General features: G+C 38.2%; 1 protein-coding gene across 2 annotated transcripts in view; it reads right to left on the minus strand.

Moving 5' to 3' along the window:
• Positions 1-15750, minus strand: part of PIP4K2A (phosphatidylinositol-5-phosphate 4-kinase type 2 alpha) — a 121200-nt gene that overhangs the window by 33842 nt on the left and 71608 nt on the right. For both annotated transcript variants that reach the window (XM_074866030.1, XM_074866040.1), the window contains exon 4: positions 1596-1748. In XM_074866030.1, the coding sequence (XP_074722131.1) occupies positions 1596-1748 (153 nt within the window). The remainder of the gene's footprint in view (positions 1-1595; positions 1749-15750) is intronic.

Genomic DNA, 15750 nt, shown 5'->3' on the forward strand with positions numbered 1-15750 from the left:
AGGTCATTATTCCTTGTAATCTAGCCTACCATGAACCCTGATGTTTGAAAGCATTAATGAAAAAAGATTCCAAATTATTAAGTTCATTCATGTTAGCACTATCTTCATTGACACTCCTGAAAGGAGATGGCTGTTTTGAAAAGTGATATGACTTTTCAGCTGCATTAAGTCTCAAAATCTGGATCATTAATACTAGCTTCTAATGCCAAATATGAAATGGACTAAAACTTGAATTCTGCTGTACTGCTTCACAGATCAAACCCAAAATTGTAAGTTTGAAAATTCTAATAAAAAATAATCCCCAAATTACAATTAGATAATAGTTTAAAATTTCTCTTCGGTAAAATTGTAATTGAAAGATAGTCTTATGAACATTGCTGATAGTGACGATATTTGTCTACATTAAAACAAACACATGGTGGTACTACATGTTATTTAAACAGAAGAACAACATGCAGAGAGAGAAAAGAGTTCATATCTAACACACTGAAGGCTTCCCAAGCTACTCTGGACTTGGAGAGCATTCAGAGATGTCCCTTCAACACAGGAAGAGCAGAGAGGGAGACAGCCAAGCAGCACCACAAAGATGGCTGGCAATACCTTCAATCCCAAGCACCCCGAAAGCATGCTTTTGCCTGTTTTCCACCTCAAAGATGGCTTTAAAAGTGTTTTTACAAAAGTAACAGGAAAAAAAAAAAACACCAACAACACAAACATTGCAAGACAAAAAAACCCCACCTAAAACAACAACAAAAAAGCCCCAGCCCCAAATGTCCTGAAGTCTTTACCTGAAATTCCAACCTATGGAAGTGAGCACGAGAGAGAAAGATGGATAAAGCCCCCCCCCCCCCCCCATTGAGTTTCATATTTTAGCTCATTTTGAGGCTTTTCTGATTTCTGCAGATTTAGAGCTTACTCAAACACTAAGAAAATTAGCACTGATTTTATTAAGGCTTCTCATATTTACCAAGTTCTGCTCCCCCCCATGCCATCCACACAAATTATACACTGGCACAGTATGACAGCTATCAAGGCTTATTTGAGGGATCTCCACTGTCCACTTTTGACTTTACTGTTGTTTATGGAAATTCACATTGGCAAAACCTGTTTTTTTCTTAGCAGGAATTGTACATTAATTATATCCAATTTTTCATTTCTCACATAACTTTAATTGTTTGAAATCTGTTGTTAGTGAAACACAGAACATTCAGTGATCAGACCGGGAAGAAAGAGGTCACCTGCACCATTCATACATGTATAGAGACATTTCCAAGCTAGCCCAGAATAAAGGAGCTTCAAGCGTGGGAGTCCACTAGCTGAAAGAGCATCTTCCTAGTAAGGTGAAGAAGCTTATGGCTGCCAAGTTAATATCTCTAGTATCATGTAGACATATCATTTCACTTAAAGCTAGCTTAGATATTTAGAAAACTGCACCCTTGTGAGCTGCAGACATACTATAAATTGCTCTTGCGAAAGGGAAAAAAGTCTGACATGACTCTATTTCCGTAATTATCCATGTAAACTTTTTAACACTCTAAAGGTTGGCATTATAATATTTAAGAAGAGATCCCACACCCTGATAATGAGTATATTACCTGATGGTATTTCTTCAGTATGTTGTGCATTTCTGCTACATCTTCACTTGTTATAGTTTTGATGATATATCTTTTGTCATAAGATGTATGAAAGCGGGCACCACTGCGTGCTTGGGAATCATTTGCAAGGGGTGCACTTCTTGTCAATGAATTCTGTCAATTGATTTAAAACAAAAAAAGCATCAAGTCAGACAAAACCGTGCAACTTTTAATTAGAACAAATATAAACCACTTACATTTGTTTTTTAATTTTTTTCAATACATTTGCACCAAGCTGAATTTTGCAAAGCAATGTAGTCACAGATCACATTATCTTGACAAATCACCTCAAAAACATTCTGAGAACAACAGAATGTTTGAGGGAAGAGATTGCCCATCAGTCGTTCAAAAGTCATTCTCAACACTGAATGAGAATTTATTGCACTTTGTTACATATACATTATCAGCTTTTGGGAAGAAAGCACACAGTAATTAAAAATCAAAAAGGAACACTGTATTATACCACAATAACTATAAATTGAGGATCCATCCATAGTAACAGTATCACTTTAAAACTAAACACGATTGCCCTTGAGCCAGTGTGACCTGGTACATAAACAAGATCATAGATTTCTGAGTTCTAGTACCAGAGCTATACCAATGATTTCATATCTAGTGTTAGCAAGTAATATTATTGTACAGTATCTCCTTTTGTAAAATAGACCCACCTTCCTACAGACTCAAAAGGAGAAGATTAGTTAATGATGGTACAGTAGTTGGAAGAAAAATTGTAGATTAGTGACCGTTTTTAGACTGAAGCTTGAGAGTACTTGCGCTTCAACAGCAGCAAGAGAGGCTTTCTGCTTTTTTCAGAAAATAAGTACTCAGATTAGATTTCTTTATACTTAAAACCAGTAAAAATAAATTAGACAAATTATAACAACTTGCTTTTGGCTGGAAACATCTTTCTTTACCAGTAAGAGTTTATGCCAATTGTTACATACTTGAATGACACCATTATTTATTTTTTTAAAATAAGTAGTAACAGCAGCAGCACATCTATGAGAAAACACAGCGATGTTTACACCCCATGTGTAAGAACTTCCATAAAGATGGACCATACTCTGGAAAGGTTAAACAAGTTAATTACAGACTGCTGGAACACTTCTGTTTATGGAATAAACTTGCAGTACCCATTTGGTATATCCCTACTGATAGCAGAAAACCCCAGCTCCTACTATCCTTCCTCATCATACCATATTGCACAAGCAGCTGTTGCTAAATTGAAATAGAATTCCCCTGCTTCCACACTCACATAGTGTAACATTCTCCCTGCTAGAAGAAAAGCCATTTTCACAGAAAGTTTTAATAAAATTTTGTATATAAATGTAAATGTTGCAGATTCCTAAATAGCAGAAGTTCAGCTCCAGCAGTTACAGAATAGAACATGCTTGTGTGGTTTGATAAGGCACTGTAAACTTAAGTCACAAAACAGATTTACACTGGAAGAACGATGATGCTTTCAGAAAGTAATTACAAATAAGACTCAGTCTACCACAACCAGGTACCAAACCCACAAAATTTTATTTTTATAGGAGGTATGTCTTATTTGGAAGTTTTACCATTGATAAACTGTTCACAAGCTCTATGGATTTCAGCAGACATGCAGATTCAACCTCAGTGACAAAAAGTCAGTAATTATTATAAAAGTAATAACTTCAGCCAAGAGATGAGGGCAACTATAGTCCCAATTTAAGAAGGCCCTTAAACACATACAATTATGTCTCCATATTTTGGAGACCCATTGGCTTCAACAGGACTTCAGCACAGTTAAATCTTACCCCAAATGTGGGATGCTTTCTGAAATCAGTTTAATATGAAGTAAAAACATTTTCCCACAAGGCTACTTTGTTCAACTGAAATACTCAGGAGTAGTAGGAATAACAGTAAATCACCTAAAAGCACACAGCTCTACAAGGTCTTACTAGAATGAAAACTTGAGTTATGACATGTAGGAGAAATAACTCTTTGCACACTTCCCCCTGTATATTTCCAGGCTTGTGCAATGAACTAGAATTGTTACTAATGTCTGTGATAAAAGGTGATGTCTTTCTCCATTATCCTCTCTATTCATTAAAGCAAGAAAGGATGTGGGTACTTCCCTCATGTTTATAACTAAAGAATTTTTCTAGACTGATCAGAACAGAGCTTTAGAGACAACCATTGCAGACTCAGTTCATTCTCTGTACTGGTTTTTGGACAATTTTAACAGATACAAGTCCTAATACATCACCACTTCACATGGTACTGAAGATACTAGAGAAGGGAATTTAAGTACTACTGCAGTTTTCTTTACCTGTTTTCAGATGTTTCCTATTCAAATTCATTTCCTACCACTCCATCACTGAAGTGTTTTTATGTACTGACGAAGTCTATTCAAAAGAACAGTTATCATAAACGGATCAAATTTTCTTAATGCTAGACTTGCTACCCGCACTCCATTAATTTTCAAATTGAATCATAAACAGAGTTAGCCGTAGAAACTATCCTCTGTAGAAACCCTCTCTGTTCTGGAGTCAGGACTTGGTTTTATTTCCAGGGCATATATTTAATAGTTTAAGATGAAGAACTGATAATAGAAGTTTTTTTAAAAATGTGCAAATTCATTTACGTTCATCACAAACTAGAAAATATGATGTAACGTAATAATTATTTTTAATTTTGAAAAAAGCTAAAGCATGGGTAATCATTAGTGTATGTAGCAAATTAAACTACTGCTAAGTTATTAGGCTATAATTCAGTCAGCAATAAAAAAGGCTACCGGGTAATTAGTTGTTATTGTTCCCAGCAGAAAAAGGCACATTGTTCTGAGGTTAACTATTGCGATAAAGCAGTAACTACAGTTTTCTGAATCTATTTTCCCCAGAGAAACCCTCATCTTCAGACTGTAAGTTATGAGGTATAAACCTTGAAAGCAATTAACCTGGGGGAGACTTAAGTTGTTTTGCTATAAAAAGCTGCAAAAAAGTGTACTTGCTAGTCTGCCACTGAACCTCTGAAGGAGGAAGGAAAGATAGAAGATGGGAAGGAGGACCTGAACTAGCATTATTCTCTGAAATTTCAAATACCCTTAAGGGATATTTTACAATTCTTCACCAAAAGACTTGTCAGATTTGAGTGAAGTTCAGACCTGAGAGTACTCAGTATGAATGAAATATCTTGCTAGCAATGTTTTGTCTGAGATACGACACGTGGGAGATGATGCTTCTCTGGACTTCTCAGTTGCTGAAGCTCGGTTACTAATTCTGTGGCCAGGAAGGGACAAAAATAACCACTTCTGACTTCAAACCTTCCAAATGCTATTCCTATAACCATTTGCTCTTTTAAATTAAATCTGTCTTATTTTGTCTTCATAAGTACTGTTTGCACAGGAGAACTCTTCTACATGTTGGGCCTTAAAATAAAGTTCTTCCTGCTTTCCAGGAATCTGCTGCCATCTCATTGTTAACCAGGAATATCTAGTATATAGATATATTTATGTAGCAACCCATCAAAATAAACATAAATTTATTCAGTTTTTTTCCTCCCCCCATGACAGAATAAGATGTAGAGGGAAACATAGTGACAAAGGATGAGGAAAAGGCTGAGGTACTTAATGCCTACTTTTCCTCAGTCTTTAATAGTAAGGCCAATTGTTCTCTGGGTACCCAGTCCCCTGAGCTGAAAGCCAGGGACGGAGAGCAGAATGAAGCCCCCATAATCCAAGGGGAAATGGTTAGCGACCTGCTACACCACTTAGACATGCACAAGTCTATGGGGCAGGATGCAATCCACCCCAGGGTACTGATGGAGCTGGTGGAAGTGCCCACCAAGCCACTTCCCATCATTTATCAGCAGTCCTGGCTCACCGGGGAGGTCCCAGCTGACTGGAAGTTAGCAAATGTGATGCCCATCTACAAGAAGGGCCGGAAGGAGGATTCAGGGAACTACAGGCCTGTCAGTCTGACCTTGGTGCCGGGGAAGGTTGTGGAGCAGATCATCTTGAATGCCATCACGCGGCACATTATGGGACAACCAGGCGATCAGGCCCATCCAGTATGGGTTTATGAAAGGCAGGTCCTGCTTGACTGATCTGATCTCCTATGGCAAGGTGACCCGCTTAGCGGATGAGGGAAAGGCTGTGGATATTGTCTACCTGGACTTTAGTAAAACCTTTGACACTGTTTCCCTCAACATTCTCCCGGAGAAACTGGCTGTTCATGGCTTGGATGGGCACACGCTTTGCTGGGTAAAAAACTGGTTGGATGGCCGGGCCCAAAGAGTTGTGGTGAGTGGAGTTAAATCCAGTTGGTGGCCGGTCACAAGTGATGATCCCCAGGGCTCAGTACTGGGGCTGGTTCTGTTTAATATCTTTATCAATGATGTGGATGAGGGGATTGAGCGCACCCCCAGGATCTGGACAGGCTGCATCGATGGGTCGAAGCCAACAGTATGAGATTCAACAAGGCTGAGTGCCGGGTCCCGCACTTGGGTCACAACAACCCCATGCAACGCCACAGGCCTGGGGAAGAGTGGCTGGAAAGCTGCCTGGCAGAAAAGGACCTGGGGGTGTTGGTCGACAGTTGACTGAATATGAGCCGGCAGTGTGCCCAGGTGGCCAGGAAGGCCAATAGTATCCTGGCTTGTATCAGAAATAGTGTGGCCAGCAGGACTAGGGAGGTGATCATCCCCCTGTACTCGGCACTGGTGAGGCTGCACCTCAAATACTGTGTTCAGTTTTGGGTCTCCCACTAAAAGAAAAATGTTGACATGCTGGAGCATGTCCGAAGAGGAGCAACAAAGCTGGTGAAGGGTCTAGAGAATAAGTCTTATGAGAAGCGGCTGAGGAAACTGGGGTTGTTTAACCTGGAGAAAAGGAGGCTCAGGGGGGACCTTATTGCTCTCTACAACTACCTGAAAGGAGGTTGTAGCAAGGTGGGTGTCAGTCTCTTTTCCCAAGTAACAAGCTAAAGGACAAGAGGAAATGGTCCCAAGTTGTGCCAGGGGAGCTTTAGATTGGATATTAGGAAAAATTTCTTCACTGAAAGTGTGGTCAAGCATTGGAACAGGCTACCCAGGGAAGTGGTGGAGTCACCATCCCTAGAGGTATTTAAAAGATTTGTAGATGTGGTGTTTGGGGCCATGGTTTAGTGGTGGACTTGGCAGTGTCAGGTTTATGGTTGGACTCTATGATCTTCAGGGTTTTTTCCAACCTAAATGATTCTATGATACTTGATGCATTTAAAAACTATGGACAGCATAAGGAATAAGAAATTCTGAGTTAAAAAGAAATAACAGCTGTTACACTAAGAGAATGAATCAACTAGTACTCCTTTTATCATGCTTCTTTCATTAGAATTCAGGCTAGACAGAAAAAACAACTAGTGAGATTCAAATAGAAATGAATAAATTTAGTCTTATTTTAAATCAACTGGAGGAAACCTTGTAAAGTCACTGACTTTTTACTGATTCTTGTTTTTTCCAGTAATAGCTTTTTTCTAATGGAAATTACTTCTGCCTGATTGCTAACTATAATGACAAGTTAATTTGCAAATACAACTATCATACCGAAAATGTTGCTAACAAGAGAATAAAATACATCTGTAGATAATTATTTAGCACACACTTTACTGTTTCTTAACGCTTTAATGTGTTAGAAATGGTGATGCATTTATTTTTTAGTAGGTGGCTATTTTATTATTAGTTTTCTATATCAAGCTTAATTAAGAATGCATACAGATATCATTTTACCACATGTATATTAATTTGTTAGAATAAACCAACCAACTTTATGCTAAGCAGCACCTTTCCATACATGCACAGGTAACCCAAATGCCCTCTCTATAATACTCTGACTCTAGTAATAAATCAGAGTTTAAGATCAGATGTTTAAACATTAAACATGTTTAAGACAAAAAGAACCTCTAATTAAAACAGCCTCCGACACTATTTTTACTAACTCTCCACTCCTGTGATAACTCTCTCAATATAATGTTCTCTTCAGATACAGCATGTAATTCCTCCGAACTCTGAAAGAAGGTGGAACACGGAGGACATTGTTAATATTACTATTTACCGTGTTTCCTTTTGATACTTGCATAAGTTTATTAAATAGGTATGGTTTAAAAAGCTGAAAAAAAAATCTAATTACATGATATCATGCTGATTACTATAATTGCATTACCACTTTCTTGTGCTGATAAACGCATAGCTGAGTTTTGTCTGTGGACAATTTTATTTGTAATGGTTAGTTCTCACTTCTGTGAACAGACAGAAGTTCAAATTCCTTCTAAAGTAAAGCTTCCAGGTACCATGCAAAATACCTTACCTCAACTATACTAGTTTTATTTATTTATAAATCAGTCTTCAATAAAATACATATAACAACAATGTAAGTAAAGAGAAAAAGTAAAGTAAAAATTTAAGTAAAGAGATGACAAGAATTGGCCTGCACTGGTAAGCCATCATTAGCAAGTAAGATCAAGGAACAGCTTCACTGAAAGGATCAAACTAGAAGAATTTAGGTGCTTCAAAGAGGAAACACTATGGCTATTTAAAACCATTAAGATTCTTCCCTTTTGATGTAGGTGAAGCTAACTTACCTGTTTGACCCTGAATGTTAAGTAGAAATCAAAGCATTCTGCGTCCCATTCAACCCTGCCAAATACTAACAAATTAATAGTACATATATTAGAAGTGAAGAGATTTTTTGTTGGAAAATGTTTCTCTTGTAAGTTAAGACACAAAATGGCCAAGAAGGTCCAGCACTTAAGCCATTTTGAAGCAGAACCACTAGTAAACCTATAAATGGGAAGAAATCTCAGACAAAAATATCAGTAACACCACATGTGACATCCAATATGCACTTTACACCACAAGGGCTGTGGAAAGTTTGTGGGGTTTTCTTTTAAATTTAGACTTTAGGCATATCTAAACAAGTAAAAAAGTTTAACTTATTCTGGAGTTATCTAACCTGAGTTTTTAAGTCAATCATCTTAATGCAGACAATAAGAAAGTTATGTAGTAGTGCTCATCAGACTGAAAATATGCATTTATTTGGATCATACTACTCTGTAGTTCAGACTGTTATTGGACACACTGTATAGACTTGTCTCTTTCTGTCAAATGCAGTTTTGTGAGACAGTATATGGTAAAACACTCCTGTGATCTAGATGTCTTTAGCCAGAACACACGGATAAATTTCGGTGATGATATGTACAAAAAGTGAGTATAATAAGTTGTACCATAGACATCTGTGCACAAATGCCTTGGAAGAAGAGCTGATTGAACCTGCCTAAAGAGTACAGCGTAGGGCTTTTCCTCTGCTTCCTTGTTCAGCACTAAACTCAGATAAGGGAGACCCATCACCGTCCCCAGCAACAATATCTCCTTCTTAGGCAAGACGTCTATAATGGACTGGGAAGGAAATAAAGCATGAAACCCAAGCACCTCCCTTTTCCAAAAGGAAAATATAAGTGGGGCTGGGGGAGGCGGGGGGGGGAGAAGGAGAGACACAGAGAGATAGTTCATGGCAAATACCAGACTGAATTCCCACTGGCTCTGGTTCTTAATTAGGGGAAAACTAAGTGGAGTATGAACAGATGGGAAATGAGCCACTCCTCACTTAGCGCAGATCTACGAGCCACAAAACAGACTAAGGAGAATATCCTTCAGATATAGACAAAAAAAGCCTGACTCTTACCCTCCAAAAGAGACAGGTTAGATGATGTAACAACACTTTTACCAGCACTTACTGCTACTACATAGCACTTCCATATTTTGTCAGGAACCAGTGGAGCATGTATCTAGCTGTACAACATTAGAGCATGAGTCATATTAAGTTAATAAAAAGCACCTGCCTATACTATACTGTTAGTGAGTACAAAGCTAAAAGAAAAGAGGGTCACACTGCCCTGTCCCCTTCAGATTTTCCCAGCCTTCTCCAACTCTGCCACAGTGTGCCTTGGTCCTCTGGCACAATTAAAACATCTGTCAGCCACACATACCCTGTTCTACTTAACAGCTTCACTTAGCAACTCACTGCAAGTCTCCTGCTCTGAGTGTGCATGTTCTGCCAATTCCCCATTCACTTCTCGTTTGTGAAGTTTTAATCTTGTGCCTGCTGATATTTTGGTCTCAGGAGAAAGAAAAGGTTTTGTACTTTTAAAGTGTGAATACTTTTATGAGGTCATTTAAAGACTACACTAAATTGCTTGCGTAATTACTTACACAACTGAAGACGCATTTAACATGCCTGGCTCAGAGACACCGCTACTAGATAAATTTCTCTTTCACTTACCTCCCCCTCTCTCCCAAATAGTTTCCCTCTGAGAAATCACTAGCTGGAAGTCTCACTGCCCTTACATAAATCAATATAAAAAAATATCACCTATATTGCACTGAATAGCAGGCAACCAGAAATACTCATCTGGTCTTTGGTGCTGAGAGGCTACAAATCACAAAGAATTTGTCCCATGCTACAGAATTAATTTCTGATAAAATAAAGCTACACTACTTACTAGTATTTAATTTTCCAAAGAGTTCTTGATACAAAAAGTTAATCGGCACACCTAAATTACATGTCATCATTTTATCCAAGAACAGCATATTCTTTACCAAATTAACTGAAAGATTATTTAGTTTTAGACTATAACTTAGACTTTAACTATAGACCCACTCTATTCCCTCAGCATCTCTTTCCCAAACTCTCAATCTGCACAGAGTTTTATATTAGGGTAAGGAAATTTTTCACCAGGTGCTCTTAGGACCTGATCCACAATTCTCTGAAGTTCACAAGAACTTTTCTGAAGCCTTCCACAGAATTTCATTAACTAGAATCCAACACAACTGCCATCAGGAGTCAGTTCATTTCATCTAGCCAGCCATTCCTAAACTGAACTCCAATCTCTGCTTTTGGTCAAGGTACAACTTTCAGAAAGGCAGTTGTGATTCTTCCAACTTCAAAAGACCAAGATTTGCCACTGTAGTTTTTCTAGTATTTAATCATTTGTGTTGATGAAAAGGTGAGTCTAATTTTGAATTCAAATTACTTCCTTTCCCAGTCATTCCTATTTATTCTTTCCTAAAGTATCTAGTATTGTTTTCCTGCAAGGATACTCACATACTACTAACTTCTCAATTCTAATTTCTGCAAGTCAGCAGGTCAAACTCTGTCACTCTCACCACAAGGTATTCTCTATGTCCTTAAATTCCCTTGACATCGTTTTTCTGTATTTTTTCTATATCTAAATTTTCAACATCTTTGTTAAGATGACTAGCACCAAAACTATATATAGTATTAGCTTCAGGTATAAACAGATGTTTAAAAAACGGTAGAGCTCTATCTGATCTTATTATACCTTCCAATCTATCCACCCAAGGGTGCAGTTACTCCTTCTACTCAGCTCACAGCAGTGCTAAATTCTTGACCTCTTTGACCTCTTGTTCCTTCTCAGAGCTACTGCCTCTCTGAACACAGCCTTCACCTCTGTAGTTCTGCACTCCTTTTATATGATGAATATAACTATTCATCTGACTGTATTAAAAGGTATCTAATTTGGACAGGCTCAGAATGCCAGGTGATTAGAGTGTTTTTTGTACATAAACCCTTGTCTTTATCCCACTTTGCCATTTGGATGGATTTTGCATCTTCTTTAAATTTTCACTGAGATGCCAATTGCTTATTGACAATTAAATGTTGCTTGTTGTAATTTAATCACCTATTTACATTATTTTTATATTTTTATTACAGAGCCCCACAATAATTGGAATTTTAAAAATCAAAGTCACAAAATATCAAGCCAAATACTTTTCAATAGGCATCCTCAAGAGTCCTTAGAGCCAGCTAAAACACCACCTAATGCTTTATCCTTCAGAAGTCTATTTTTACCTTGCACATTGGTCAATAAAAACAGCAGCCTATCGTAATTAAATAACAGTAATGGTGTTATTGATAATGCTAGCTATACCAACATCAGATATCAAAAAAAGTGAACTGATTTCCAGACAGACTTTGGTTGTTTCTAAGAGCAAAAAGTTATGCTGTTTGGAGCTATTTTTTCCAACTGAAACAATTTTTGTGAGGAAAACACATGGAGCAGAGCCACTAAAGTAACAGGAAAAGCTTGTCCCCACTGCTCCCTCCATAATTGCAAGCTATATTTATAACCGGCAAAGTATTGCCCTCCTCTTCAAAGACGAACTGCTGGTGAGGCTCTTCCTTCTCTGCCCACTTCGGTTAAAATGTTCACAGCACGGATATTTATCTCCACAGTGGGATGCCAAGGATTAGCCACAGCCTCCAAGAGGGTGGAGAGATTTAAAGGTCAATTTAATTAGCTCATTCTAATCTCTTACACATCTAATGTAAATGTCATTGTTTTCTAACTGCTACTTCAGCAGACAAGATTATATTTTAGAAACTTTGAACACGTGAACTATGTGTTGGATGTAATACAAATACTTCATGTAACTAGTCTAAAAAGGGAGCCTAATAAAAATTGTCATTGAGTCAGAGCTTTTCCTAAAAAGAGAAAAAGGGCAACAGGAAAATTCTGGTGATAAAGCATGGAGAACTTTAGAAGAACGGTGGTCTTTCAAACTGACTGGCTTAACAGCTTCTCATTGATTTAAATCTTTACCATTTTGTGATGGCTGGACAAAGGCAAACAACTGTTTCTTGTACCGTGATCTCATCCAAAAGTCGTGGAACGCTAAAATGAGCTTCACAAGCCCAACGTACCCTAAAGACAAATCAGATCACATCCCAGGCTATTTGAGTGCCTCTGGGCAAGCTTTGCATGAACGAATAGGCAAAAACAAGTGCACAGATGATGCTCTGTGATGACTGAAATCATAGGTCAGTGGAAAAGCCTGGCAGTGGTTCATTGCTGCTAGAGAATTGCGTACAACATGGTCTGACTGTTCTGTGACAGCAGTTACAGCGGTGCTACCTGGCCCATGCACAGCTTTTCATGAAGACAAGCCTGCAGCTCCCCCCAACCTTTTTTTCTTTTGACAAGACCTCCAGAATCATGGATATGGATGAATTAGACCTGGATTACTGATTAAGAAGCACATTAGAGAGACACAGTGTCATACAACTGGACAAAGAGGCTCCAAGTTTTTTTGCTGTAATTTGAAACAAGCAGCCCACTTCTGGGATGGTGTTCAGGGCAGTGTTTTGTCAGTGATTTCTAGAGAGAAGAAAGACAAAGCACTAGTGGTTTTAATGTAACAGAAGCATCAAACCTAGAGATGTCTGGTTTTGTCATATGGGCATGAGTAGGGAAAACTCTTGGGTTTACTTTGTATGGTGGCACCGCGCATTCTACCATTGCCATTGAGCAGGTTCACGTCTGGAAACACTAATGAGGAAACACAATCAGGAAACACTGAAACTCTGACACTGACATGTGTTTGAGAAGTCTGGCATGTAGCAAAACATACCTGTCTGGTAACATATGCTACAAGCACATTCAGTGGTATGACCTACCCTTGCCTTTGGCAGCTGTACAGACAATACTGCACAATAATTTCTCGTCAGCTCAAAAGCAGGGCTCTCAAAAGACCTATGTCATGGAACCTCCAAAAGATGAAAACAGGACACCACTGGTTCTGTGGTGCATCTGTCAGAAATATCAAGTCACTTCTATGATCCTGTTAAGATACAGATGTACACACTCTGAACATCTATGAACATTTACATGCAAATCGTATTCAGGGAGCGATTACTGTGGTGAAAGACACGAAAAACTTTGACAAAGGTGGAACACCAATTTTTTTTCTTTTTTTTCACTGAGCTATCCTTCCAGGAGAAAGGTTATGGGTTCTCTGACTTGGTTGAATGAGAGTTTAACAAATAAAACGTGTTTCTTTCGTAAACCAAGTTATCCTATTGAAACTCTAGGTCTGGATTTGGAGCTGTCAGCTTAAGGCATGGACTTGCTTCAGAAACAGTTAGGGTTCTCTTTCTGGGAGCCTCTCCCCATCAGCTTTGTAAAGCTTGACTTGATGCCTCACTTTCAATGGCTATCTCCATAAGAGATCAGGGAGCACCTATCAGCTCACTGTTTTGCTGTTGCCAGCACATGCTAAATTACTTTTTTCTAGTTTGAATACTCAATTGTGAATGATACTTAGTTTAGTTTAGGCAAGGAACTGCTGAAAGCAAGGCAAATGAAATGTTTTCTCTAAGGAAAACTAAGAGAAACTGGAGATTAAAATTTCTGTTGCCGTGCATACTAAGGTTAAGTACCACAGTCACTAAACTCTTATTTGGACTCACACTTAAGGCACCAAATCCTAGAACATAATATTCAGATTGCAAACGTCATTTTTTACATTCTGGAAAGACCACAAATGCCACAGTTTTTGTTAGTACAGCTAGCTCAACACCTTACTACCACTACTGCCTACACCTACACCAAACAACACGTCAGCAGTTCTGAACATCTTGGTGCCAATGCCCATTTGTGATCCACAAACTCCATACTCTGCTACAGGAACCTCATCTGACAGATGAGCTCAAGAACTTTTCATGCACTGACAGACTTACCGTGCTAAAATGACCATCACAGGAATTTTCTTTTCAAGACAGTTCTCGCTTCCAGGATTTTTTATGCATTTTATTAAACATGCAATGAAAAGATCATGTCTTAGGAAGAAGATCCAACTCTTAACACAGTTGCTGCTGACATATTTATTGCTGACCTTGTTGTCTGTAGTTTGATGCTAGAGGTGGCTTGTTCCTTCCCAAACCAAGGACCAATAAATGGAGGCATGAATTTCAGTACAGAAGCACCAGCAGAGAGCTCTGATTAGTGTTTGTTAGCCTGAAGAAACATACTGTCTTAGACTGTAAAACAGTTTTTAAGCTCTTAATATGTCTTAGGATGGGGTAAGTCACACAAAATGAGCAAAAATATTCATAAGTTGACAAGAATTTGATGATCTGAAGTTTAGATACTTAAAAAGAAAATAATATTAAAGATGGCTGACTTCTGAAAAATGAACCTAGAACTTGCATTATTTTCCTGATGTCATATTAGAATCTGGACTATAAATCCTCTGTATGGAAAGCTGTGAGAGATACTGAAATGTATGAGACACCCATATCAGAAGTAAAAGACACTGAATTCATATGGTTTGTTATTAGTGAAATTGCTTCAAAGCAGCAGTGCTCAATTTTCATTTTAGACTTCAATCTTTTACATAAAAAATGCACATAGAGAAATAATAAGCATCTCTAAATTAGAAAGAACTCATAGACCATCTGTTAAAAGCTCTTTATGAATTCTCTGTCCTGTAGAGAGAACCTCTACAAACTGCTCCTGCAGACAGGCAAAGTCAGATCTGAGCATGTCTCTTATTACACTAAGTACTAAAACTTTAAGGGAAATCAGTTGTGCTCTCCCCTGTCCCCAGCAGAAAGCTCATTAGGTACATTGAGACACTGGTGCCCTCTGGTATGAGCAATTGTATTTTACTGGGCAAGAACCCAGTCTCCCTCTTTTGCTTAGCAGAAGCCAGATGTAGGATTCAGCAATAACTTTAAGCAAGAACAGATGTGTTGGAGCATAGTAAAGTAAGTTTCCCTTTCCAGAGCAAGAGCAGCAGAAGCATTTGTAACAGTAGTAGATCCTATTTTTCTAGAGTTTGTTGGGAGGCATTAAGCTAGCTGCTTGCCTGTTAATCTCTCATAATTTTGCAGTTTACAGAAGCTAGTCCTGTAATTCTTGACAGAATTGCACTCTTGGATTTTTTAAGAAGAAATGATGTCAATCCAGTTGAAAAGAAACTCCAAAGTTACAAGAGTTACTCCGTATACTTTGGAAAAAGAGGCCTTTCTGTAGAATAACTTTTGCAAGACCAGTGTCTAAAGCTGATGGGGAATGTAGAAACTAAAAATGAATTCAGCACTATAGTGAGGGATTTACTTTAGGACATCTGGTTTTTGATCCTTTTTTTTCTCTATTCTGCCAGGAGCAGTTAATGCTCTCAAGTGTTTTCCTGTCAATATTAGGAGGATCTTAAGAGTTAAGGATTTTTTCAATGAAGTAAGAAGACACTAACAAAAATACAAGATCAAGATAATTTACCCTATTCAAGGCAAAATCTGTCATTATTTAATGCTCTG

The sequence above is a fragment of the Strix uralensis genome, chromosome 1 (assembly GCF_047716275.1).
Source record: "Strix uralensis isolate ZFMK-TIS-50842 chromosome 1, bStrUra1, whole genome shotgun sequence".
NCBI classification, from domain to species: Eukaryota; Metazoa; Chordata; class Aves; order Strigiformes; family Strigidae; genus Strix; species Strix uralensis.